Source organism: Podarcis pityusensis, assembly GCF_964106645.2.
Source record: "Podarcis pityusensis genome assembly, chromosome: 8".
Classification (NCBI taxonomy): Eukaryota; Metazoa; Chordata; class Lepidosauria; order Squamata; family Lacertidae; genus Podarcis; species Podarcis pityusensis.
In genome coordinates, this window is record NC_138033.1 from 69,461,466 (window position 1) to 69,486,145 (window position 24,680).

At 42.9% G+C, this 24,680-nt stretch overlaps 1 protein-coding gene across 2 annotated transcripts in view; it reads right to left on the reverse strand.

The window, feature by feature from the left end:
• Positions 1 to 24,680, reverse strand: part of PLCH2 (phospholipase C eta 2) — a 339,924-nt gene that overhangs the window by 297,852 nt on the left and 17,392 nt on the right. For both annotated transcript variants that reach the window (XM_081016003.1, XM_081016004.1), the window contains exon 2: positions 20,987 to 21,652. In XM_081016003.1, coding sequence (XP_080872129.1) covers positions 20,987 to 21,074 — 88 coding nt within the window. In that variant the 5' untranslated portion in view covers positions 21,075 to 21,652. The remainder of the gene's footprint in view (positions 1 to 20,986; positions 21,653 to 24,680) is intronic.

Below are 24,680 nucleotides of genomic sequence, written 5' to 3' on the forward strand. Positions count from 1 at the left end.
CTCAAGGGGTGGGGTGGGGGCTGAAGCAAATGAGTGGATGAAACTCCTTCCTTCCTTTTGCATTCCAGAGGTGAGGGTGTGCATTTTGAGGCTGGGGGGCACAATACTCATAAGTGCTCCCTCCCCTCAGACTGGCCATTGCCTGCTTGAAATGGTTTCACCCTTCTAGGGGCAAGCAAATCTTTCAATTTCAGTTGCTCCCCATTTCTCTCCCCCTCCCCCAAATTCCCCCAGTTCTCCACATCAGTTTGTGATCCCCCCCAAAAAACCCTTCATGATAATTCACCAGGATTTTAGTGTAAATTTATCCCAATATACCCCATTTCGTTTGCCACTTTCCCCAACATACACAAAAGTATAATGCACTTCTATATGTTGTTTTTTCACTAATGTGAAACGTATATGGACATGTATATTCATGTATATGGACACTTCCCCCCCCCACCCCGCCAGTACATGAATTTTTGCACACATTTACTTGGCTGGAAAACCGAATTGCAAAATTCAAAGAAGTGCAAATGTGAAAGGGTGGCTGCGTTCCAGCTCGCACACTGTTTCAGAAAGTATGGATTAGGTAAGTTTCGCCTTTCAGTGTGACCCCAATCAAATTTCTTCCCCATCTCTACCACCTGACAGGGCTTCTACCACCTGACAGGAGTGGGGATGTTGTGATTCTTAAGGTGTTCTTGAACTCCCTCCCTCCTTGACCAGTGGCCACATTACCATTTATTATTATTATTATTATTAGCATCTGGCTGGAATAACACACTTTCCCCCCACTTCCAAAACCCTCCCCAAAGGGATCTGGTTGCCATGGTGCAGTGATGCTGTGCCATTTCTGCAGTCCACAAGCCATAGTTTTCCACAATGCAGCAGCCTTTGGAAGCCTGGTGTTAAGAACATAGGTTTTTTTTATTATAATAAAAAAAAAACCTATGTGCTGACATTTATTTATTTATAAACTCCTGGGATTCTAAGCAGAGCTAATTAAAATTAATCATTGGGGGGGGTGCCTAATAAAAGCCCTTGTCCTCTAAGTCTCCTGGAATTAGAATTGAGAGAGAAAATAGACGGATGGGGGTGAAGGAAGAGCATTTTAAACAGGAAAAGCTAATAATGCACTTTACTACTGTACAGAATGATGGTTAATGGAAAGTTAGTCTCAGGTTAGGTGGCTTATTTTTAAATTTCTAGTACCTGTTAAGCTAGAAAGCTGTCATTTTAGCGGGGCAGGGGGGATCATAAAAGTGTTCTTCCTCTGAAGGATAAACAGCTAACTTATCATGATCTCTGCAAACCCTCCAGGGTTCAGGAATGTGGGCAAGGTTCTTGGAGGAGGGATAGGCAACCACCTGCATTCCTGACCTTCATGGCTGAAGGTCGTATAGCAGAAAAAGGGAATACATGCAGGGACAGGGAAGTAATTAAGGCCTCTCTGAGAGAGGGAATGGTCACCAGAAAGACACTGCAGTGAGACTGCTCCATAAAAAGCCCTCCTTGGCCAAAGAAGGCCTGAATAAATATAGACTGGGTTCTTGTGGAGGTGGTCACCAAACCAACTGCAGGTACAGTGATACCTCTAGTTACAAAGTTAATTCGTTCCGGAGGTCCGTTCTTAACCTGAAACTGTTCTTAACTAGAGGCATGCTTTCGCCGCTGCACCGCCAGCACACGATTTCCGTTCTCATCCTGGGGCAAAGTTCTTAACTCGAGGTAACTCTTCCAGGTTAGTGGAGTTTGTAACCTGAAGGGTTTGTAACCTAAGGCGTTTGTAACTTGAGATACACTGTACTCTCAAAGAAGCTGGTTTTATTGATCTATTTCAATCGGAGATTGTAACCTGAAACGTTTGTAACTCGAGGTACCACTGTACTCTCAAAGAAGCTGGTTTTATTGATCTATTTCAATCGGAGATCAAAGCTCGCTTGGACGCTAAGACTACCCTGTATCCAAGGCACCAACTTCTGGAAACGATTGTGGGGAGGGCGAGACAACGTCCTGATGTGATGCACTCAAGGTCCTGACATCATGAGGGCCAGGGGGCGGAGTCAAACATGGCAGCAGCCAATGGCTCCTGTCCTCCCCCTCCTCTTGCCTCACAAGGGAAAGACGGGGAAAGCCACCTAAGGCCAGTATGAAAGGAGCAGAAGGCAGAGCCGCCAGCCACCAAAGCTGCACTACAGTGGCCTCCGTAAGGAGAAAGATAAGGGGGAAGATTGCCTCAGCTAGGATTATGGCTCCTAGCTCTTACGGTTCTGAATAGATGGTTGAAAGGCTGTGGGGAAATTACCAGGGTGCCTCAAAAGCAAGTGAGGTGGGTTTGAATGTTTTCCAGTGGCAGGCAGACTTGTGCAGTTTGTTACCTTTCCTCACAATAAACAGAAGTAGGATGAATTATGCTAAGCCAGAAATATTGCAGAATTGTTAAAAGGAACAGAAATCATGCTGAAAAGCATATGTACAGGTTGGCACAACATTTTCTGAGTGCAGAGTACTAGTAGCCCCGACTGCGCTTGTTTCCTTGCTTCCATGTTATGTGGGTGGAACTGCATGCTCATATATAGCAGAGTAATTTTAAGTGTGTGTGTGTGTGCTGTGAGGTGCATCCTTATTGTTGTCATTTTACAGATGTAGACTGAGTCTAAGGGCTACTTGCCAGAGGCAAAATAACAGCACCCAAAAACTCTGTGCATATAGAGCTCTAGTATACAGTGGTACCTCGGGTTACATACACTTCAGGTTACACACTCCACTAAGCCAGAAATAGTACTTCAGGTTAAGAACTTTGCTTCAGGATAAGAACAGAAATCGGGCTCCGGCAGCACGAGAGCAGCAGGAGGCCCCATTAGCTAAAGTGGTGCTTCAGGTTAAGAACAGTTTCAGGTTAAGTACGGACCTCCGGAACAAATTAAGTACTTAACCCGAGGTACCACTGTATTAGAATTCAGGCTGAATCTTTTCCCTGGTGTGCTACTTTTGTACATGCAAGGAGATCTATGCATAGATGACTACCACAATCACAGCTTAAAATGTTGCAAAATGTTTGATTAGTTTCCTGTCTATTACTTTTCTATGCATTTGCTTCCCTTGATAAGCGATTGGCTGGTAGATCTCTGTAAGATGGATTGTTTGGGGGGGTTGCGTGGGGAGGGAGGTCAGGAGAGGGCACTTGCTTATGTTGTATCTTTAAAAATTGGGAACATTTCAATGCAACTATAAAGAATAAAAACCAAGCCTATTGTGCACTAGATTACATGTTACAGAAGGTGAAATATAAAGCAGAATTGCAGCAGGGTTTCCAAACTGCATAAATCCATCCAAAGTTTAGATTCTTAGTAAATTCACTGAGAAGTGGGACTAGGGCAAAATAGCCTCCAATTCAGCAGCCTTGAATTGAATTCAACAGCCTCCAACCAATGCAGAACACAACTGCCCTCTAGTGTCCACTTCAAGCCACAACCCTCTCATGCAACATTCCAACGTCTCTGTGCAAATTGTGACAGTGCTTGAAGGTACATGAAAACCAGGGGCTAGAGGATGCATCTGCCACACATCTCTGCAAGTCCAGAACAGGGTTAGGGTTAGTCCATCTAGCTCAGTATCTTCTACAGTGGTTGGGAGTGACTCCCTAAGGTTTCGAGAATACTTAAGACTACCATACAGTTAGAAACATAGGATATTGCTTTCTTTTATCCTTGGTGGGATCACATCATCTGATTCTGTATTGCTTACACAGACTGACAGAGCCTCTTTGTGATTTCAGGCAGGGGTCTTTTCCAGTCCAACCTGGAAATTCCAAGGATTCCTGGGACCTTCTGCACACAAATTGTGCACTCAACCACTAAGCCATGGCACTTAGGTTGAAGGTACCTTATCCCAGGTGAGGCCATTGGCCAATTCAGGTAAGTATTGTCTACACTGGCAGTGACTCTCCAGCAGTCCAACAGGTCTGTTTCCTGGTCCTACCTGGAGCTGGCAACTTTGCTAGAGTCTAAGTTTCTCCCATACACCTGCTTTGGAAAGGCAGGAGAAATCTACTCTCTTTAAGTATTCCTCAGTGGAGGAGATCTCCTGTGAATGTTCAGTAGTAGCTAAAACACATTAAGCTGACCTCTAGTTAGACCAGACAAAAAGGTTCCCCAAACTATGAATTTTGTAATTGTAACTTATGAATAAACACAGCTCCCTAAGTAGCTTTGTCTGTCTTTGATCGACCATGGGAGGGCTGAGAGGGAGTGAGATTTTGGATATGTGGAGCAGAGGACCAACCAGCAGGATGTAGCCCACCAAGTGTGCTTGCCTAGTCAAGAACTCTTGCCTTCAATGTTCACCCCACCCCTTAACCAAATTCTTAGTGGTTTTTCTTCATTTGATCTTTGGCAAGAGCTATCCAGGCTCCTTACTGAGTTTCTTCATTCCAGAAGCCACCTTCCCTCACATTTTCATAAACTTTGCTATACTTCTTCAGAGGTAGGGGGAAGGGTTGGTGTGGAGGAAGAATTTGATTCACATTTCCCAAAACAATACACTAACCAAAACACAGCCATCTTTAGAAATGCACACTTCTTTCAGTTTTGCAATGCAGTTCAGCAGCCAAGTAATACATACACAAACGCATAAGAAATGTGCAAAAGAATGCACATCATATTCAAAATAATTCAGAAATGTTTTATATCAGGGGAAATTGTTTTGCAAAATTTTGTATATTGGGCAGAATTTCATACAGGCAAAATTGCATATTAGAAGAAAGTTTCACTAAACGGATGCTGAAGAATGTAGAGAACTGAACCTAAAAATGGGGGAGGGGGGAATGAAAAACTAAAAGAAAGTGAAATTGACAGATTCAGCCATCACTACTGCACATGTCCATTAAGTCAGTTTGGGAGTTGCTGATTTCTAAAACTGCAGGACTGTTCAGAAGTAGAGCCTGTAATACCACAAGTAAAGATAATGTAATACATTATCTCAGTAATGCTTATAAACAATCCTGTAAGGTCATCCTTATCTTTCCTCATATGGCAGAAGTGGAAATTGTGGGTGCTAAGAGAACATGGTTCCTGCTATTTCCGGTGTCCGGACTATGGGTAATGTTGCTTATGTAGACAAAATAGAATTGCCCGTGTACAAGAGGGATCTATTAGCAAGCTTGAAAAAATGTCAAGGCCTGCAGAAGTGCAAAACAAAATCTGTTGGAGGAAAACTGGAAGAAGCTGGAACAAACACAGCACAAGGAGGACAAAGCTCGTGAAATGCTGACTGACTGGGGCTTTGTGTGAGGGGGGGACAGAATGCGAGTACTTGGATCCCTGAAGTGAAGCACCCCACACTGCAACGTTTTGTTACAGCTCCCACTTGTAAATGAATTTATGGCAGTGTGAAGACCTGAACATTTACTCTTCACAATCTCAGGCAACGTATCCTACCTGCTGTGTTTCCATACCATCACAACCATCCTTCACATTCAATTTCTTAGCTGTTCTTAACATTATTTCCATCCTGCCAGCCTCATGTGTAAAGTGGAAGGAGATTCAAGCTCACTCATAACACTCACACCACTGGTCCGTGCATGCCTGAGCTTTTTATCCTTTGAGCTTACTTAACTTATAATTCTCATATCCTTTTTATTCTCCGGATGCAAATCTGGTTTTGATGCTCTGCTCCGATTATTATTTATCTAATTTCACTACTTGGTTCTGGTCCCTAACCTTGTAATCCCCATCTGTGATCCTTCTTCGTAAGGCCTTATTTATTTCTCAATCATGGCCTCTCTGATGGCTAAAACTGCAAACTCCTTTTCAGGGAATAGCTCCTGGGCAACAGCAGCTCAGTGAAGAAGGGTGAACCTTATCATATCACATTTTGATCTCTGCTGCAGAAATCCCTAATCTGATTCTGCTACAGTCTTTAACCCTAACAAGTTTTACCTAAACAACGGGTAGAAATTCAATCCAGTTCACATTTAAAAGGCAAATCTACCTGATTCACACTTTGCAAAAGCAATATGGAAATTGAGACACAGCCATCCTGCAAAGTTCACACTTATCTGAATTTTGCTATGCAATTCTGAATCCATATTACAAAAATAGATACAGCAGGGTACAGTACACAAATACATGCATACAATAAGGGATTGTATTTGGGGAAATTGCATACAAAAATGTGCATATTGGGATAAATTCACAACAGAATGCTGAAGAATTTTCATGAGGAAGCTGATGTGGAAATGAGAACTAAGCCTATGAATGGGAAAATGGGAAACCAAAATCATCATATTCACCCATTTCCTAGTGATACCATTGAGATCATTCCCAGAGTCCTCATCCTGCAAAAACCCTCATCGTTCACCTCCCAGCCCCCAAGCAAGTCAGTGGGGAAAGAGGAATTAGAGTCTGAATTATTTCTGTCTCCCGGGCTCAAATGGAGTTCATCAAATTTCACGCCATCTCTCGCAGTTGTTAGCGCAGCTGACAAAAAGAGCGAGTCTGTCGCCCTGTCAGATTCTTTACTTTAAAATTATTCCTAAATCTTGACAGAAATTAACAGCTTCTTCTTTGCATTCCTAGCACAGCTCCTTCCTTCTGAGAGTCAAACTCCATAGTTCTAAGCTACACAGCCTGTTTCCTAGGATACGTGGCCGTGCGGGTTAAACCCAATCTCTGCTCTCCAAAAGGAGCTATTTGATTGTGAAACCAAGGTCAGGGGGCTGTGTTTGCAGAGACACCCCGTGTTGGGTTGGAACCGCAGGGCTATCCAATTGAGGAGGGTGAAAGTGCTTTAATTATTTTATCTATCATCAAGATTTATATACAGCTTTTGCAGAAAATAGCCAAGATGGCTTAAAATCAGGATATATTATTTACACAACAACAACAATAATAACAACTAAAACAAACAACATTGGGCCCCATCCGTGAAAACAGTTTAAAAGCTAGAAGTCTCAAAGGCAACAGGAGCAAAGATAAGATGTGTACAGTGGTACCTCCGGTTACAGACGCTTCAGGTTACAGACTCCGCTAACCCAGAAACAGTACCTCGGGTTAATAACTTTACCTCAGGATGAGAACAGAAATCGTGCGGTGGTGGCGCAGTGGCAGTGGGAGGCCCCATTAGCTAAAGTGGTACCTCAGGTTAAGAACAGTTTCAGGTTAAGAACGGACCTCCAGAACAAATTAAGTTCTTAACCCGAGGTACCACTGTATTAAGAACTTCAGCCCATTAAGTTCCACTCAAAGCAGACTCACTGAAATCAGTGGACCTAAGTTAATTGTGTCCATGGATTCATAAAGTTGGAAAGGACCCCAAGGGTAATCTAGTCCAACCCCCTGCGATGCAGGGATCCTAGCTAAATAATCCCCGACAGATGGCCATCCAACCTCATTTTAAAAACCTCCAGTGAAGGAGAGTCCACCACCTTTTGAGGTGGCTCATTCCATTGCCGAACAGCTCTTACCTTCAGAAATTTCTTCCTAATGTTTCGTCAGAATCTCCTTTCTTGTCATTTGAATTCATTGGTTTGGATCCTACTCTCTGGAGCAGTAGAAAACAAGCTTGCTCCATTATCTATATGACGTCCTTTCAGATATTTGAAGATGGCTATCACATCACCTCTCGGGCTAAACATACCCAACTCCTTCAGCTGTTCCTCATAAGGCTTGGCTTCCAGAACCTTTACCATATTGGTCACCCTGCTCTGCACACATTCCAGCTTGCCAATATCCTTCTTAAACTGTCAATATCCTTCTTAAATGATTCCAATGTGTCTGCTCTAAATAAGACTAATGTTGGACATAACCCACCGTCTTCAACTTACTTCCAGACCAATGCAGAATTGTGTGAGCCTGCAGGAAGCCATCTTCACTGCATAAAGAGTTTCCAGCATGAGGACTGGAATCCTAGCCAGAGTTAGCCCCTCATGCTCCCACAGGCTCCTTTTGCGATGAATGCCTGAAGAGACCTAACATGGGCAGGCTTCCCACTAGAAGTAGTAATGGCTATGACAAACTCTACATAACTCCACCCATTTTCATCCAGCAATCCTGCTCAAGTTTCATAACATGGTGGCAACAGCTGGAGTATGACATTATATTTATCAGGGCCAGGCAAAACCACAAAGTTATCAGCACCACGCTCTAACCAACTGAGCTATCCTTTGGTATGTGTAAAATAGAAATCACTTCCTGTTCCCTTAGTGTTTTGTAGATAATCAATCTAAAAACTGGAGAGATGAGAGAGCTAACCCCTTGAATAGGAAACCTTCCCCAAGTTCAGACTGATAGGTCCCAATAGCTATTGTGCGAAGAGGTTTTACTTTCATTATTAAAAAACAAAAATGCTAAAAAGGCCACAGTTCGTTCCTGACATCTTTCTCCCTGGAAACATCATCCATGAAAAACAGAGGTCGCTTCCTGCTGGAAGGAACTGACTGGGAAAGACTTGTGTGCTCACCAGTCCCCTTCCCTTCTTGGAATGACCCACTGTGAAGATAATAATCCTTCTGAGGCCCAACTTTTGTGTTTGCTGGTGATTCACACTATCTGAGAAGTGCCCTCCAACAGATAGAGAAGCTGGCAGGTGCATTATTTGCAAGGCAGTCTTTCCCAGAATTCACCTTCAGACCATGGATAAGAGTTTGACACAGTCAAACATCTGCCAGGCTTCTCTTATGCAACCCTCCTGGTTCCCCTTCAAAACAAGCTTGCTCTTCTTACAATGTAAAAAAATCCTACAAGGATTCTGAGACACAGCCACTTACTCTGCCTAGAAGCCAGCTAATACTTCCCTGCTGTTAATCAAACTGCATTGAAGAACAACATAGGAACCTAGAAAATTGCCTTATAGAGAGTCAGATCCACTGGTCCTTCTTGCTCAGCACTGTGTCTAGACTGATCGGAAGTGGATCTCCCAGATTTCAGACACGGAGTCTCTCCCAACCCTACCTGGAGATTGAACCTGGAATCTTCTGCATGCAAAGTAGATGCTTTGCCCCCTTTTCTTTAAAATAATAATAATAAAAAAGTGCATGCAGGAGTTTCCTAGCCTACAGAGCTAGCAGATGTCATTAATTCATTTTCTTTTGTTAATTAATACAGCAGGGTTTTCAAAAGAAGTCACCCAAGACAGTTTACAGCAATGAAAATTGTTAGAAACAGAACCATTTAAAAAACAACCTCCTTGCAATTTAGGCATCTCTCGAGGGCAGAAGATTAGCAAATCCTCGCGAGGGAAGGCTATGCTGAACTGGCTGCTACTAATTTAATTTGCAAAGTTGTTTTACAGCTTTCATCTTCTGTAAGGTGGGCCATTTGATGTGTCCCTTTTGCAAAGGAGGGGGGCATCCAAAGCCAGCTGCTTTCATCCACTGCAGAAGCCGCCTGGACACAAGCTGCTCACACAACCACATCCCCTCCTTTGGGTGGGAGTGAATGTACATAAGGCCAACTCCCAAGCCGCTCCTGCCATTACAGGGTTGATTTTCTCCCTTCACCATCATCACAACGGCTGTTGTGTCCTTAGGGAGGCAGAGGCTCCTGTTCCCTCCACGATGAATCACATCTGATAAAACCTGAACTTCTCATTTGTCAGGTATTAGGTGCCTCATTTCCTCTCCTAGCTTTGCCTCTCTCATCTCTTGCATGCCAGAATTTGCCAAGTCTAAAAAGAAACAGAGCGATGATGACAAATTAAAATAAACCCATTTCTCCAATGTGCCCCGACATGTCAGGCATCCCCTTCCTTGGCACCGCAGAGGCTACGGAAGCCTGCACCGCGAGTGGAACTGCAAATCTCCTGCTTCCTCGAGAACCTTGGAGTGCAGTATTAGGAAAAAAGAGAGATTCTTCCAAGATAGCTGTGGGCTGCAGGCACAATTCTGTTAGCGGAAGGGGCTGACGCTTAGTGGCAGGACCCATTCTTTGCACCCACAAGGTCCTAGAACCACCCCCAAGATTGGGAAATACTCCTGACTGAAACCCTGGGGATCCACTGCTGCTGCTGCCGCTCAGTGTAAACAACACTGACTAGCTAGATAAGTGGTCTGACAGCCTCCTATGTTTTCAGGAATTACCATTCATGTACTGTGGTACCTCTAGTTACGAACTTAATTCATTGCAGAGGTCCATTCTTAACCTGAAACTGTTCTTAACTAGAGGCGTGCTTTTGCTAATGGGGCCTCTTGCTGCCGCCGAGCTGACGGCACACGATTTCCGTTCTCATCCTGGGGAAAAGTTCTCAACTTGAGGTAACTCTTCCAGGTTAGTGGAGTTTGTAACCTGAAGGGTTTGTTACTCGAGGTATCACTGTATTATATTAGGCCTGGCTGTATGGCATACTTCAGTATTACAAATACGGCTGGGCCAGATTTCATCTTTTGGCGCAGTGGGTCCGTGCATCTGGCTATTAACCAGAAAGTTGGTGGTTCAAGTCCACCTGGGGATGGCTGTGGGCAGGGTTCCTGCATTGCAGTGGGCTGGGCTAGATGACCCTCAGGGTCCCTTCCAACTCTATGATTCACGTTTGGGATAAAAAATATTTCTGCCAGACACATATGCTGAAATCAAAAATTCCTTGCTATTTTTCATCTGTGTGCAGGAGCCAAGGAACACTGACTTTATTCCTTATGATAATATGGGAACTGTTTCCACACTGAAAAGCATGCTTGCATGAGTTCCCTGAGGAATACAAGAGGCTGTCTTATACGGAACAGGATTGTTGGTTCATCTAGCTCAGTTTTGCCTTCATTCATTGGCAGAGACTTCCTAGGATATCCGACAGGGGTCTTTGTGAACTTTTCCCTCCAGATCCCATGGATTGAACCCGAGGTCTTTGGTTTGCAAAGTAGGAGATTTGCCACTGAGCTGCAAGCCTTTTCCTGGTAGATTGCTTTAAATCAGAAGACACTGCTCGTGGGAGGACGTCCGAAGAGCCAAACTCTTGTGGGTGCACATAGCGTCACAGAGCAATGTGACCAACAGATCCTGGTGAAAGAGGCTGCCTGTTCCTTGCCGGCCCCGTGGCCCACGTTTCATGGAATGTGCAGAGAAACTGCAACAACAAAAAAGTCTTTTATGTCTTCCCATTCACGGGGGCCTAGTTTATAATCCAATTCCTACACACTCTGCTTGCACCCCACTGGTTTCAAACAGACCATTGAAAAATATTTCCATATATCTGAAAAGGTGCTCATCCTTCCAAAATGACACATCTCTCACACACTGTGCAAATTTAAAACTTGGAGACAATTGGAATTAATGCGGAAACCAGTGGAATTGCTTTTCTTAAATCTCATACTCAGTAGGGAAGCAGAATGTGGGAGAAGTTAGGCTGTGTCTGAATATATATATATATATATATATATGTATGTGTATATATATATATATATATATGAGCTCTAAAATGTATATGATCTTATTATCTCTTTCAAATCCCTTCCAAACCTAATTTACAACAGAGAGAGGAGAGAGAGACGATGAGGGTAAGCTTTGCAAGATCACAAAAAACTTAATTGGAAGAGAACATTTAAAAGAAACTGCTAGAAACGACAGATAATATAATCATCTAGCTTTGACTGCATAACTCTGATCTAAGGCTTGCTTCCTTTCAGAAGCAAAAAAACTGAGATTTCTCAAGGAAAATTTGGCCGCTTTCCTTTGGAGGAAAAGAAACCTGAAGCTGATGTCCCTGAAGCGCAAGGAACGAACACTAGAATGGGATAGGGTAGGGAACGTCCTTTAATTTATCTATTATTGCATTTATATTGTTCCATTATTATTATTATTAATTAAATTTGAATACTGCCCTTCATCCAAGGATCACAGGGCAGTTCACAACACAAAAATACAAAATGAGAACACAAAATGCATACTACATAATAAAGCAAAAACCAAAACAAATCAATAATCCCCACTCTCACAAACATGTTTTAAAAGCCATGGAATCAGGTAGGTAGCCGTGTTGGTCTGAAGCAGTCGAAATATATATTTAAAAAATTTTAAAAATGCCCAGTAGCACCTTAGAGACCAACTAAGTTTGTTCTTGATATGAGCTTTCGTGTGTGTACACACTTCTTCAGATAAACTGAAACAGAAGTCACCAGACCCTTATATATATAGTGGGAAGGTGGGGTGGGGTTTTTCTCAGGAGGGTAGTAGGAGATGGGTGATTGACTCAATGGCTATGGTAAACCTGTTGACGACTGTTAACGACTGCAATTAGTCCTACAGGAAAAAGCAAGGGATAGTATGCAGATGATTAATGTAGCACTAGAATGTTAGTCAGTCCAATGCCTGGTTGAAGAGAAATGGCAGGGCAAGAAGCCCAGAATAAAATTTAAGATATTAACTGACGCCAAGGAAAGAGGTGGATTTGCCCTGCCAGACCTTAAACTTTATTATGAATCAGCAGCTTTCTGCTGGCTGAAAGAATGGCTACTTCTTGAAAATACAGACATTTTGGATTTAGAAGGTTTTAACAATGTATTTGGATGGCATGCATATTTATGGTATGATAAGGTCAAAGCACACAAAGCATTTAAAAATCATACTGTTAGGAAAGCATTGTTTAATGTCTGGATAAGATACAAAGACTTATTGGAAAATAAAACCCCAAGGTGGCTGTCACCAATGGAAGCAAAAGCTCTGAAAAGGCTCAATATGGAGGCCAAATGGCCGACATATTGGGAAATTTTGGAGCAATAAGGAGATAAATTGAGACTGCAGAGTTTTGAAAAATTAAAAAATAAAGTGAGAGATTTGCTCCACTACTATCAGATAATGGAGGCATATAATTTGGATAAGAAAATAGGCTTCCAAGTGGAAAAGTCAAAATTAGAAACAGAATTGTTAGAACCCAAAACTAAAAATTTGTCAAGAATGTATAACTTGCTGTTGAAATGGAATACTCAGGATGAAACGGTGAAATCTGCTATGATTAAATGGGCACAAGATGTTGGACATAATATTATGTTCGCTGACTGGGAACAGTTATGGACCACAGGTATGAAGTTTACGGCATGTAATGCCTTAAGAGAGAATATTATGAAAATGATATACAGGTGGTACATGACCCCAGTCAAGCTTGCAAAAATTTATCATTTGCCCGATAATAAATGTTGGAAATGTAAAGAAACTGAAGGTACATTCTTTCACCTTTGGTGGACGTGCCCAAAGATTAAGGCTTTCTGGGAAATGATATATAATGAACTGAAAAAGGTATTTAAATATACCTTTCTGAAGAAACCAGAGGCCTTTCTCTTGGGCATTGTCGGCCAACTGGTGCCAAAGAAGGACAGAACCTTTTTCATGTATGCTACAACAGCAGCAAGAATACTTATCGCAAAGTATTGGAAGACACAAGATCTACCCACTTTGGAAGAATGGCAGATGAAGGTGGTTGACTACATGGAATTGGCGGAAATGACTGGCAGAATCCGAGACCAGGGAGAAGAGTCGGTGAAAGAAGACTGGAAAAAATTTAAGGACTATTTACAGAAATATTGTAAAATTAAGGAACTTTAGAAGGATGCTGGATAGAAATTAAGAGGTTTTTAGCTGTAATGCTTTAAGAGACATGGGGGGGAAAAAAAGGTTAACAATTGGGTAAAAGATTAATGGTAAGGATTTGCTGAACCAACAAACTGAATTGGAATACAAAGAAGGGAGGTATGAGGAGGTCTGGGGAAATAAGAGTAAGGAAGATAGGTTATGGAACATTAGTGTGTTTTTAACTGTTTTATTTTGTATGTTTTTTCTTACTTTTTGCTTTTTGCTGTAATTTATACTTTTTTCTTTGTTTTCTGTATTTTTGTGAAACTTTAATAAATATCATTTAAAAAAAAAAAAAGAGAGAGAAATGTTTTCACCCAGCACCTAAGGATATGTCCTATCTTTCCTCCAAGGAGCTCAAGCTGGTGTACACAATTCTCCCTCTTCCCACATTATCCTCATAAGAACCTGGTGAGGTAGGTTGGGCAGAGAGACCAAGGGTGATAAGTGAGCTTTCATGGCCGAGTGAGGAATTGAACCCAACACTCAATCCACTACACGACACAGGCTATCTTAAGCCTGCTCCAGCCTTCCCAACCAGTTGCCCTCCAGGTGTTGCTGGACTAGCAATTCCCATCATTTCTGACCACCACCCATCATGGATGGGCCTGCTGGCAAGTCAACCAGGTTGAGGAATTGTGGTCTACTCTCAACAGCAGCAGGAATTCTCCATAGCCCAGATGTCTAATTACCTACTGTTCAACAGTTTTCAAACTTTCAAATCAAATACTGTAACTGGGCTTGAATCCACGCGTTATATACCAGAAGTAATCTGCACCAGCAGCTTAATCCTACGGTTGGGCTAGCAAAGAATGCCAGGTTTAATCCCCAACATCTCTACAGTCATACCTTGGTTCTCAAATGCCTTGGTACTCATACGTTTTGGCTCCCGAACGCCGCAAACCCAGAAGTAAGTGTTCTGGTTTGCGAACGTTTTTCGGAAGCCGAACGTCTGACACAGCTTCTGCTTGAGTGCAGGAAGCTCCTGTAGCCAATCAGAAGCAGCGCCTTGGTTTTCGGGAGTCGAACAGACTCCTGGAATGGATTAAGTTTGAGAACCAAGGTACCACTGTAGTTACAAGGGTCAGGTACCAGGTGATGGTACTTGGAGAGTCTCTGCCATTCAGAGTAAACAAGACTACCCTAGACAGGCAAACAGACTAAGACCCTGGTATGAGGCAGCTTCCTACAAACATAATGTACAGTTCGTCGCAGTATTCTGCAACAAATCATCTATGAAAAATGCTACTAAATATACAGTATTCCCCAGGGAACTATTTCTTAGCATTTTAAGTAATCTGCCAATCAATTTAGATCTGAGCATAAATTTAAAAGACAGAGAGGATCATTATTACAAAGGCTCTGCTAATGGGGAAAATTGGGTGAAATTCTTCTGAAAGGGAAGGCTCTGTTTAGTCCTCAGCAAACAGATTTAGCACACTGGCTGAATCAGCAAAGCAGGGCGCTTTTCCTAAGAACTGGCCCAGTTGTTTTTGTCAATACTCAGTGCCACATATCTTGTTTCCGTGCCTCTTGTTCCCGTGTCAATAATACAAAGTTTTGTTGGCTTTCTGACCCTTCTTCTAATCCTCCTTCTAGAAAGGGATTATTAGCACACTTACTGTCGGACTCCGAGTTTGCTTTTGTAAAAATAAATAAGCAGGGTGAACTTGTAGGATCACAGCCATTCAGCAAAGGAAGAGACCGATTTCCATTATGGAACATTTAAAGCAAAAGTGGGTTACACTGCTGTTAATGGCAACCATAATGCACAGAGAGCGTAAACAAAAACCCTCCTAAAATTATGGCTGCAACAATGATAGGGTAAGATAATGAGGGCAAAATAGCTTGCGGAAGGGAACATGAGTAGCAGTTGTATTAGCAATGGGCCATTTCTACAACACACACTTAAAACGGATTGAAGAGTCATCATTTGTCTCCCTGGGAACCCTGGGAACTATAGTTTCATAAAGGAAGCTTAGGATCTCACCAGACAGTTAGTCCCAGCAAACGTGCCCAGTGCTGGGGGGGGGGGGAGCTTCTGTCAGTTCAACTGGTATAAAACTGATACAAAATGTGCAGAGCTGCCCTCTTTGTGTTTAAGAAGCCTACAAACCCTCTAAAAACAGCAGTTTCTGGACCCTGACCAAGACTTTTCATTCTACTTTAGAAGTTCTGGCATATGCCTGATTCCCTCCTGCAAAAATACTTTGGAGGTGCCCTGTGAGCCTTCTGAGTTCTGCATTCCTAGGGTGTTTGTGTGTGCCTTTATGCGCATGCTCACATACCCTCCAACACTTCTCCGACGAAAACAGGGAAAACAGGAAAAGCGGGATCAAATCAGAAACCGGAATGGCTTCTGTAAATCCGGGACTGTCCCGGGAAAATAGGGGCACTTGGAGGGCTTATGCTCAGAGGTTTTCATATTCCACAAATAAAGTACAGCACTAGCATAGGTGGCTGACCTAGAGGCAGACCAGAGTTGAAATAGAGGGGAAATGTCCTTTCTGTTTTGCCGAGTTAACTTGCATGAAATGATAACCCCAGAATTGAACCAGCATGAGTTGCAATATTACATCTGACAACCCAGCGCCGTTCTCTGCAACAAAATCATGGCTTGCCACCCTCCCTCTCCCTTTCCAAGCATGGCAAACTTTCATAAACGGCTCTGCGGCACACATTCAATTTCTCCCCATTCCACAGAACGCCAAGATTAAGCCCAAGGCCAGAAACCTGATGCTGCCGAGTCTTGCGCTCCCAGCACCAAAGGCTGCGCTTACTTGCTTCCCCCCCTCCTTTCTTTTTTAAAGGCAATGCTTAGCTGCATCCTTTAGTAATCTGTTTCCATGGTGACCGTTCACTTCAAAGGGAAGTATTGTCATTGTTTAAAGAAATGGAGAAGGGCAGTCTAAAGCAAGGAAAGGGGCAGTATGTTAATAGGGCTCGCTTACCCGCTTGCTCTCAGACACACAGACACACAACTGGTCTATTGGTCTTCCTGCTTGGGAGCAAGGCACAGCTCATCACAAACTCTAAATTCCCATTTCCTCCTCTTCTTCTTTTTGCAAAAAAAATGTAATATGGCTTTTCAGCAGAACTTCAATATCTCTTGGGTTAGGTGTTCAGGAGCCAATGGCCTATGAATTTGTTCATATAGAGAGAGTGGCCATATACCATGAATCACTGCCAATTAGAGAAACATCTTTGACATGTGCCTCATCAGGGTTGCGTGAACTAACCAAGGTACAGCCTTGGTCCTCAAGTTGCAGCTCCATATTTTTCATTACTTAGAAATGTATACGCCCCATTCCTCTTCATGAAAAAAGCAAACTCAAAGGCAGCTTACAAGATAAAAATTCATATTATTGTTATTTATTCATGAATCTTTTCCCACGAAGCATCCAGAATTGATTTGCAGTGTAGTAAAAACATACACAGAACAATTGTATATGTAAAAAAAAAAACACAACAGCTTAAACATTTGCATTAATAAAAACAGAATGTGTATATGTCTCTCTGTGTGCGTACAATTTAACCCAATTGTGTGTGTCTGTGTGTAATAAATTCACACCCAATGCAGATATCAAGTGGCCTAAACATCTCCACTTAGAGGGTTTGCTGAAAGAGGAATATATTCTGCCCCACCTGGGCTCCAGCTCCATTAGCTCTGACCCCCAACTGACTTTTCTGCGGATCTTTATGAGAATAAAGGTTCCCTATTCCAAATTAAGCAGACGTGGTGAAAGCACTATGAAAATCCATCTCATACTCCTGGCCAAAGGAATCCACAGCTGCCTGCTACACTTTGCAAGGAAGCAAAGCGAATGGATAAATCTCTGAACAAGTTTCATTACTTGCTTAACTGACTTACTTTTTCAAGGGGGTAAAGCAAAATCCCATGCCACCACCTGAAGGTTTTCAGCAACTAAAAATCTTGTTTGAAAGAAAGAAAATATCCTGAAGTTTATTTAATGTGGATGTTTTCCCAGGATTCCACCTCCCCGCCACAGCAAGTTAAATTTGCCAGCCTCCAAAAATGAAGCTAAAACAAAATACACCACCACTTCTCTATTACCCAAACTGTTGGTGCTAGAAGCATCCCTTTTAGCATGAAACATATTCACACACAGCCAAAATGAGAAAACCTGGGGATAAAACTAACTGATCAAGCTGGACATGTCACACTACAGTTGACTTAACTGCTCAAACTACTCCATCAACACCTCCAATAGATAGATAGAGATAGATAGATATAGATAGATAGATAGATAGATAGATAGATAGATAGATAGATAGATGATAGATGGATGATAGATACAGACGTACCTTGGTTTTGGAACAGCTTAGTTCCCAAACGTTTTGGCTCCCAAGCGTCACAAAACCAGAAGTGACTGTTCCGGTTTGCAAACGATTTTTGGAAGCCAAATGTCCACTGGGGCTTCTGCAGCTTCCAATTGTCTGCAGGAGCTTCCTGCAGCCAATCAGAAGCCGCACTTTGGTTTCTGAATGTTTTGGAAGTTGAACAGGCTTCCGGAACTTATTCCATTTGACTTCCGAGGTACGACTGTATATATAGAGAGACAGAGAGAGAACCTTTGCGCAGAATATGAACTCAGAATATGAACTCAGAGCCAAGCTATATGTTCAGGAATGCAATTTCAAATAGCATTACACTGGAGTGCTGGAAGGCTGCATGGTTGAACATAGATGAAAATCTGCCCACAGAAAGGTAGCATGCCAGGAAGCTGGGTTATGGATCAGAGGTGCTGAGATTGCTAGATTTGCTGGTAAAATAAAATACAACTTTCAGTGTACAATCTCCCTTTTCCAAAAAAAGTACTTATGCAGCATGTCCCCCATTTTTTTAGAACCATGGTGTCCAGATCAACATATTCACCATTTCATCTTAACATAGTTAAGAGGAAGAGAAACAGCATTTTAAATCAGATCCTCTACATTTCTCAGACTTGCAGGCTTTGACAAGGCTAATGAAAGCTGCTGTTTCTGGCTAAATTTCTCTACCCAAAGGATATCAGGTAGAGGACTCCATGGGGATAAGGAGCCAACAAACCAAGGAGCAGTCTTGGTACAGGGCTTGGTACAGGACAGAAGAACACCTCCAGCTTCTAATCTGAAAAGGCAATTAGATCCAGCCGTAGAGTCTGAACACCAGAAATGAACTTGGCACAAATCTTGTCATGAAACTAAGAATAAGATTACAATCCTGTACCCTCTTATGTGGGAGGAAGCTCGCCTGAACACCATGTGGTTTACTTCAGAGTAGATATAGTTAGGACTGCACTAGATGGTTATTAAATTCTAAGGCAAGTGGCTTGAAATTCACATTTTTGTGTCAGCCTATTGCAAACATCTGGAGAAGTGTGTGTGTGTGTGTGTGTGTGTGTGTGTGTGTGTGCATACAGAGTCAAGCAAAAACAGATTTCTTGGGTAGCAATAGGAGCGTTGCACAGCACTGTGGTCATAAATAAAGATTGTTGTTATGTAGGGTTGCATATCTAATAAAAGATGCCTCAGTGAAAGGTGGAGTCGGACAGAATGTAACTCAGGAGGAAAGGGTGGGTGCATGAATACCCAACAGTGTTGGTAGCAAGCCACTCACATATAGGCCAAAGCAGTTTATATAGTCAACCCCCTGAAGAGATATGCTCCCATTCTTATGCAATCTGTAAGAAAAAGTCTCTAAACTACTACCTACTAGTCTGGAAACACAAGACAAATCATAGCCTCCATGCATTAATCAGCCAAGCAAAAGAACAAAAAAACAGACAAACACCTGTGGGTTGTATCCAACTCAGTCCTACACAGAGTGAATGTAATGAGTCTCATTTAGCCACAGCCATTAATGGGTTTGCCAAGAGCTGGATGAGCACTGGATACAACTCTATATAAGAACACGCTCTATAGAGAGAGATCATTCCTTCTGTTTCCAGCTGAGTTGCACAATACAAAATTGTGCAACTCACAATACAAAATTGCACCAAGCATGTACAAGAGGGAGATACCAGCAAGGTTGGGGGAACCTTAGAGATGCAGAAGCACCCAAAAAACAAAACAAAACCCCAAAGCAGTCCACACAGGACTAAATACACTCAGACAGAAAACCAACAGGGAGGGAGAATGGAATGGGACATAATGGAAGAGCATTCCATGTTGCAGCCTTTTCTTGCAGTTCCCACTTGTTTCTTTTTTACACTCTGCTTTTCAGGCCCTAAATTGCCATCCCAAAAGCAGCTTAATATAATGAACACATGTCTGATAAGAAGTATAGTCCAAAAATAAGTAAAATTGCAATCAAAACCAAGTGCAAGATGGAATCAGTGAAAACACTCCCAATCAGCTAAAGGGGGTGGGGTTAAAATTATTCTGTGCCCACAGTCAGAAATAATTATTCTGTGCCCACAGCAAAAAGAAGTCATAACAGCTCATCTAAAACTCAAAAGGGACCCTCCACACGCCACTCCACTTCACTGGTTGGTCTGTGATCATTCTCCAATGTTACCAAAATTACTGCTGTTCAGAGGACCACTTTTGCACTACAGCACAACAAAAGAACAAGGGAAAAAACTTAGAATATTTGTGGTATCAGAAATTACAAGATTTCTGAAGCAAGTTACAGGACATGCACAAACTGGGAACAAAGCAGCATGTCCACCTTGAAACTTTTGCACACGGGTGCAACCAGTATTGAAAGCAATATCACATATGACCACTCCAATACCATCAATGAGCACAAATCACCCATAAAAAGGATGCCTGGAGGGATCTTTCCACAATCTGGGCATCTAATCTGAGAAGGTCCAATCTCACATCAGTCAGCTGCAGCTTGTAAGGCAAAAGGACATGGAGTTAAGGCCTTGGTTCTCCAGCTGTTATTGGACTACAACTATCCATCATCCCTAGCTAGCAGGACCAGTGGTCAGTGATGGTGGGAACTGTAGTCCAAAAACAGACAAAGTTCCACATGTGGAAAAACGAATCTTCTGTGCTATTTCATACCTTATGCTATAGAGCACCAAGAAAGAAAATTAAAGCCAAATGCAACATTGTTCTTCCACTTGCCCCCCAAGCTTACGGAATCTCTTTCTGGAAACAGAAAGTGCCATGGAACCTATTGTGCAACAGCAGAACGAAATGTTTCCCTTCCAACTCCAAAAGCAAGAACGAAACAAAACCACAGTGTATAATGCAACAGCTTTACAATTATGTCCACAGAAGTCGATAGCCCAAATGTAGTTAAAATTATTACCAGCACCATCCCTCCATCAGCCCTCAGAACACTAACACAAGTCATTTGTGGCACTTCGACAACCTGAACATGGCGGGAGGCCACCCAATCTACACATAAATAAGTCCTGGAGGCAGTCTTTGCTTCTCCACAGACAAATGGTAGTTTATAGGCATACAACAGAAAGCTCTGTTTGACTTACCTACTGTGATGACATTTGTGGAAAGGAAATGCTGGCAGTTTAAGCTTCCTGACAAGGAATCTTCCGGTTGCCCCAAATCAGCCAGCATGGCTTCCAGAGTTGCCAGAAGCAAAGCAGAAGACCTCGTCTTTCTCAACCCGTTCAAGATGTGAGTGTATGCAGTTGTCAGGAGACACCACCAGGAAACTTCAGGTATATGAAAATCAGTTCTAGCAGTAACATAATCCACTGCAATTGATTTTAGAAAGCTATTTCATGCCCATTGGTCCAATTAAGTCCAGTATTGTCTGTTCTGGTATTTCCTGACCCTGTATCAGAAAGACTTCTAATTGAAGATATCAGAGAGAGAACCTGGGATTTTCTGCACACTGAGTAATTGGTTCTCCTGAAGCTAAGTGAAAGGCGGTCTCCCAACAGCTGGATAAAAGCTTCCTTCAAAATATCAGCAGCCCAGGATTCAACAAGCCCAGTGTCTTTCGTCAGTGCTATTCTCTGGCACGATCTTCCTCTTAGGAGGGCGAAAACTCACGAGTGGGCAGTAACAAAAGGTCACATTGTCATTGTCTTCCAAACCAGGGGCCTTTGAGTACTGTGTGTGTTCACTGGGTATTTAAATGCAAAGGATTCTTCTTCTTTGTCCCCTTTCCCCTGGGTCAAGTTGCACACCTGTGAACAAAACAAAAATGCATCAGTATTGCTCATTTGGGCATTTCATAAATATGTTCTTTATCTTTTAAAAAAAAAAATATGATGGCTACCTTTTTATTATCTACACTACACTTCTTTTGCCTGTTTTGTCTCTGTGGGAGAGCCTTTATTATGCGGTGAAAAGGATAGCAGCTTCTTAAATAGAACTCTCAACAGTCATAGAGTTCTTCGGAAGAATCAGGGCTATAGAAGTGATGTTGTAACAAAAAGGTGGACTCCTGAGGGGTGACCTATTTTGGTTTATCTTAGGGACCTTTCCTTTAATTCTTAAGTCTTCTTACAATCTCTAGTCCCTTTCAGTTGTGGAGAGACCGGAGAGAAAGTATGCAGGCAAGAGTCTTCCCAGTTGCTCATCAAGAAGCAAACCTCCTCTCCCTTTCTAAAGTTCTAGCCCAGGGTTGACTCCAGGTGTAAACTGCCACCTTAATCTCTCACAATCCCCCCCTGCCCCAATATAGTATTAATTTATTTAAACACAGTGGTACCTTGGGTTAAGAACTTAATTCGTTCTGGAGGCCTGTTCTTAACCTGAAACTGTTCTTAACCTGAGGTACCACTTTAGCTAATGGGGCCTCCCGATGTCGCCATTTCTGTTCTCATCCTGAAGCAAAGTTCTTAACCTGAGGTACTATTTCTGGGTTAGCGGAGTCTGTAACCTGAAGCGTCTGTAACCTGAAGCGTCTGTAACCCGAGGTACCACTGTATTAGTATTCTGCCCTGCTAACTTATTCACATTGCTGCTGCCAAGCGATTTCTGTTCTCATCCTGAAGCAAAGTTCTTAACCCGAGGTACTATTTCTGGGTTAGCAGCGTCTGTAATCTGAGGTAGCACTGTATTAGTATCCTGCCCTGCTAACTCATTCACATTGCTGTGAGCGCAAATTTCAAAGGATAGCTGTTTTTCAGTTCGCATATTGTTTCAGGACGTGTGCATGGGGTAGGTTCGCCGTTAAAATGCGGGCTGGATTGAATTTCTTCCCTTTCCCCCAGTCCCTATTCTGCACCCACACATCTTGCCTGTATCTCCAGGTGTGCATCTGCCTACCTAGGATGCCACAGAAGGAGGCAGGGACGGGGAAGGGCAAATCCCAAGGGATTTGTCAGCACAGTCAACTGTTTGCTTAAGGGTTTGTTCTCAAGCAGGAGATTCCATCGGAATGAAGTATTGCAGTTCAAGCGCCCATCCCAAACAGCCGTGTTTTCCAAATGGGGGGTTGGAGCCAAGTTGTAACAATAGCAGTTCTCTGAGCACCAGGAGTGGGTGGAGAGAGATCGTTATACCAACTCCCAATTCTTGCCATCCCCGGGGGGGGGGGGGGAGCTTCTTATTTGGTCTCCAAATGCTGCATTTTGAAACATCACACGGGGCCCAGGGATGGGGAGGAGTCATAGGGGGCTGCTGAAAGGGAGATAAGGGGGCTTATAACAACAATAAGGGGGCTTATTATTTGTACCCTGCCCATCTGGGTGGCTTGCCCCAGCCACTCTGGGCAGCTTCCAACAGTCAAAGGGTCAGCTAAGCTTCAGAAGTGGGACAGGTTGGGAGGAGAGAGAGAAAGATAAAAAGAGTGTGTTGACTTGAACTCACCACTTGGGAATCCCCCACCCCAAGAATGCAAAATGTTTATGAACAAGCGACAATAGAATCGCAAAGTCAAGTGAAAGGAGTAGCAGAAGGATTTGACAAGAGAATGCAGGACATGTGGTTCTGTCAAGAGGGGAGCTCTCTTCCTCCTCAGCTCAACTTTCAAACACCCAGCTGAGCACTAGGAGAAGCCTCTCTAGCCCAGCTGCCTCCAGCCCTAAAATAAATAATTAAAAAATTGATTGATTGATTGATTGATTGATTGATTTTATCCCGCCCTTCCTCCCTCTTGACTGAGGCTTGCTTCCTGTTTCCTTCCCAAATCCTTCATAGCTGCTATATCCCACAAGAAGGGGAGCACATCTCCATCACCTCCTAAGATGGTTGGAGCTCCTCCTGTCTTGGTATCTGTTACCTTGTTGATAGGGTGATGAGCTCTTGCCCGCATCACCTAGGAACAGGGGAAGCTGAACATTTGTCTATCCAGCACTGACTGGCAGCAGCTCCCCAGGATTTCTGAAAGGGAGTCTCTCCCAGCCCTACTTGAAGATAACAGGAACTGAACCTGGGACCTTTTGTATGAAAAGCTCTATATACTTCCCTACCGCTCCTTAATGCCATTGTTTTTCACCCCCTAAAAATGGCACAACTTACCAACCATGTTCAAAACACAGCCTCCCATCTTGACTCCAGACAACAGTGCCTGGGGGAAGAGGAATGAGGCCTTTGTGTCCCAACCAACAAAGATGTAGAGGAATATCTAATTACCCAGCAGCAGCCCAACAGACAATCGCTCTTTCATCAGTGGAAAGAAAATGTTAGGAGACTTGTGTGTAAAGATGCCCATTTTGTGTTTCAACATTTGCCGTATAGAGGCTAGTAGGGGCCTGGAGTGGCTCCGGTTTATCTTCTCATTGTAAATTAGCAATGCATAGCATGTACAGAAGCAGCGGGGGAAGGAAGGGAAACCACATGGCATATGCAAGTTATGAGATGAAGAAGCATATCAGATCCAAACCAAACAACATACTTTGAAAGCCAATCAGAAGCCGCGAAAGCTGCGCCGGACATTCGGCTTCCAAAAATAGTTTGCAAACCAGGACACTCATTTCCGGGTTTGGAGCGTTCGGAAGCCAAAACGTTTGAGAACTAAGGTGTTCGAAAACCAAGGCACGACTGTACTACAAAAAATGATGTGATGACCACCAACCTTTAGGCACCTTCAGAAGGGTGTTTAGACCAATTCATGGAAGAAGAAGAAGAAAAGGTTATCAATGGCAACATTGCACCAGGCCAGGTGTGTAATCAGTTCAGCCTTTTAAAAGCTGAACCTTAAATAGTTTAAGATACTTCCCAAACCACTGCTCTAAGGGTCAGATCAATACAGCTATTTTTAAGAAG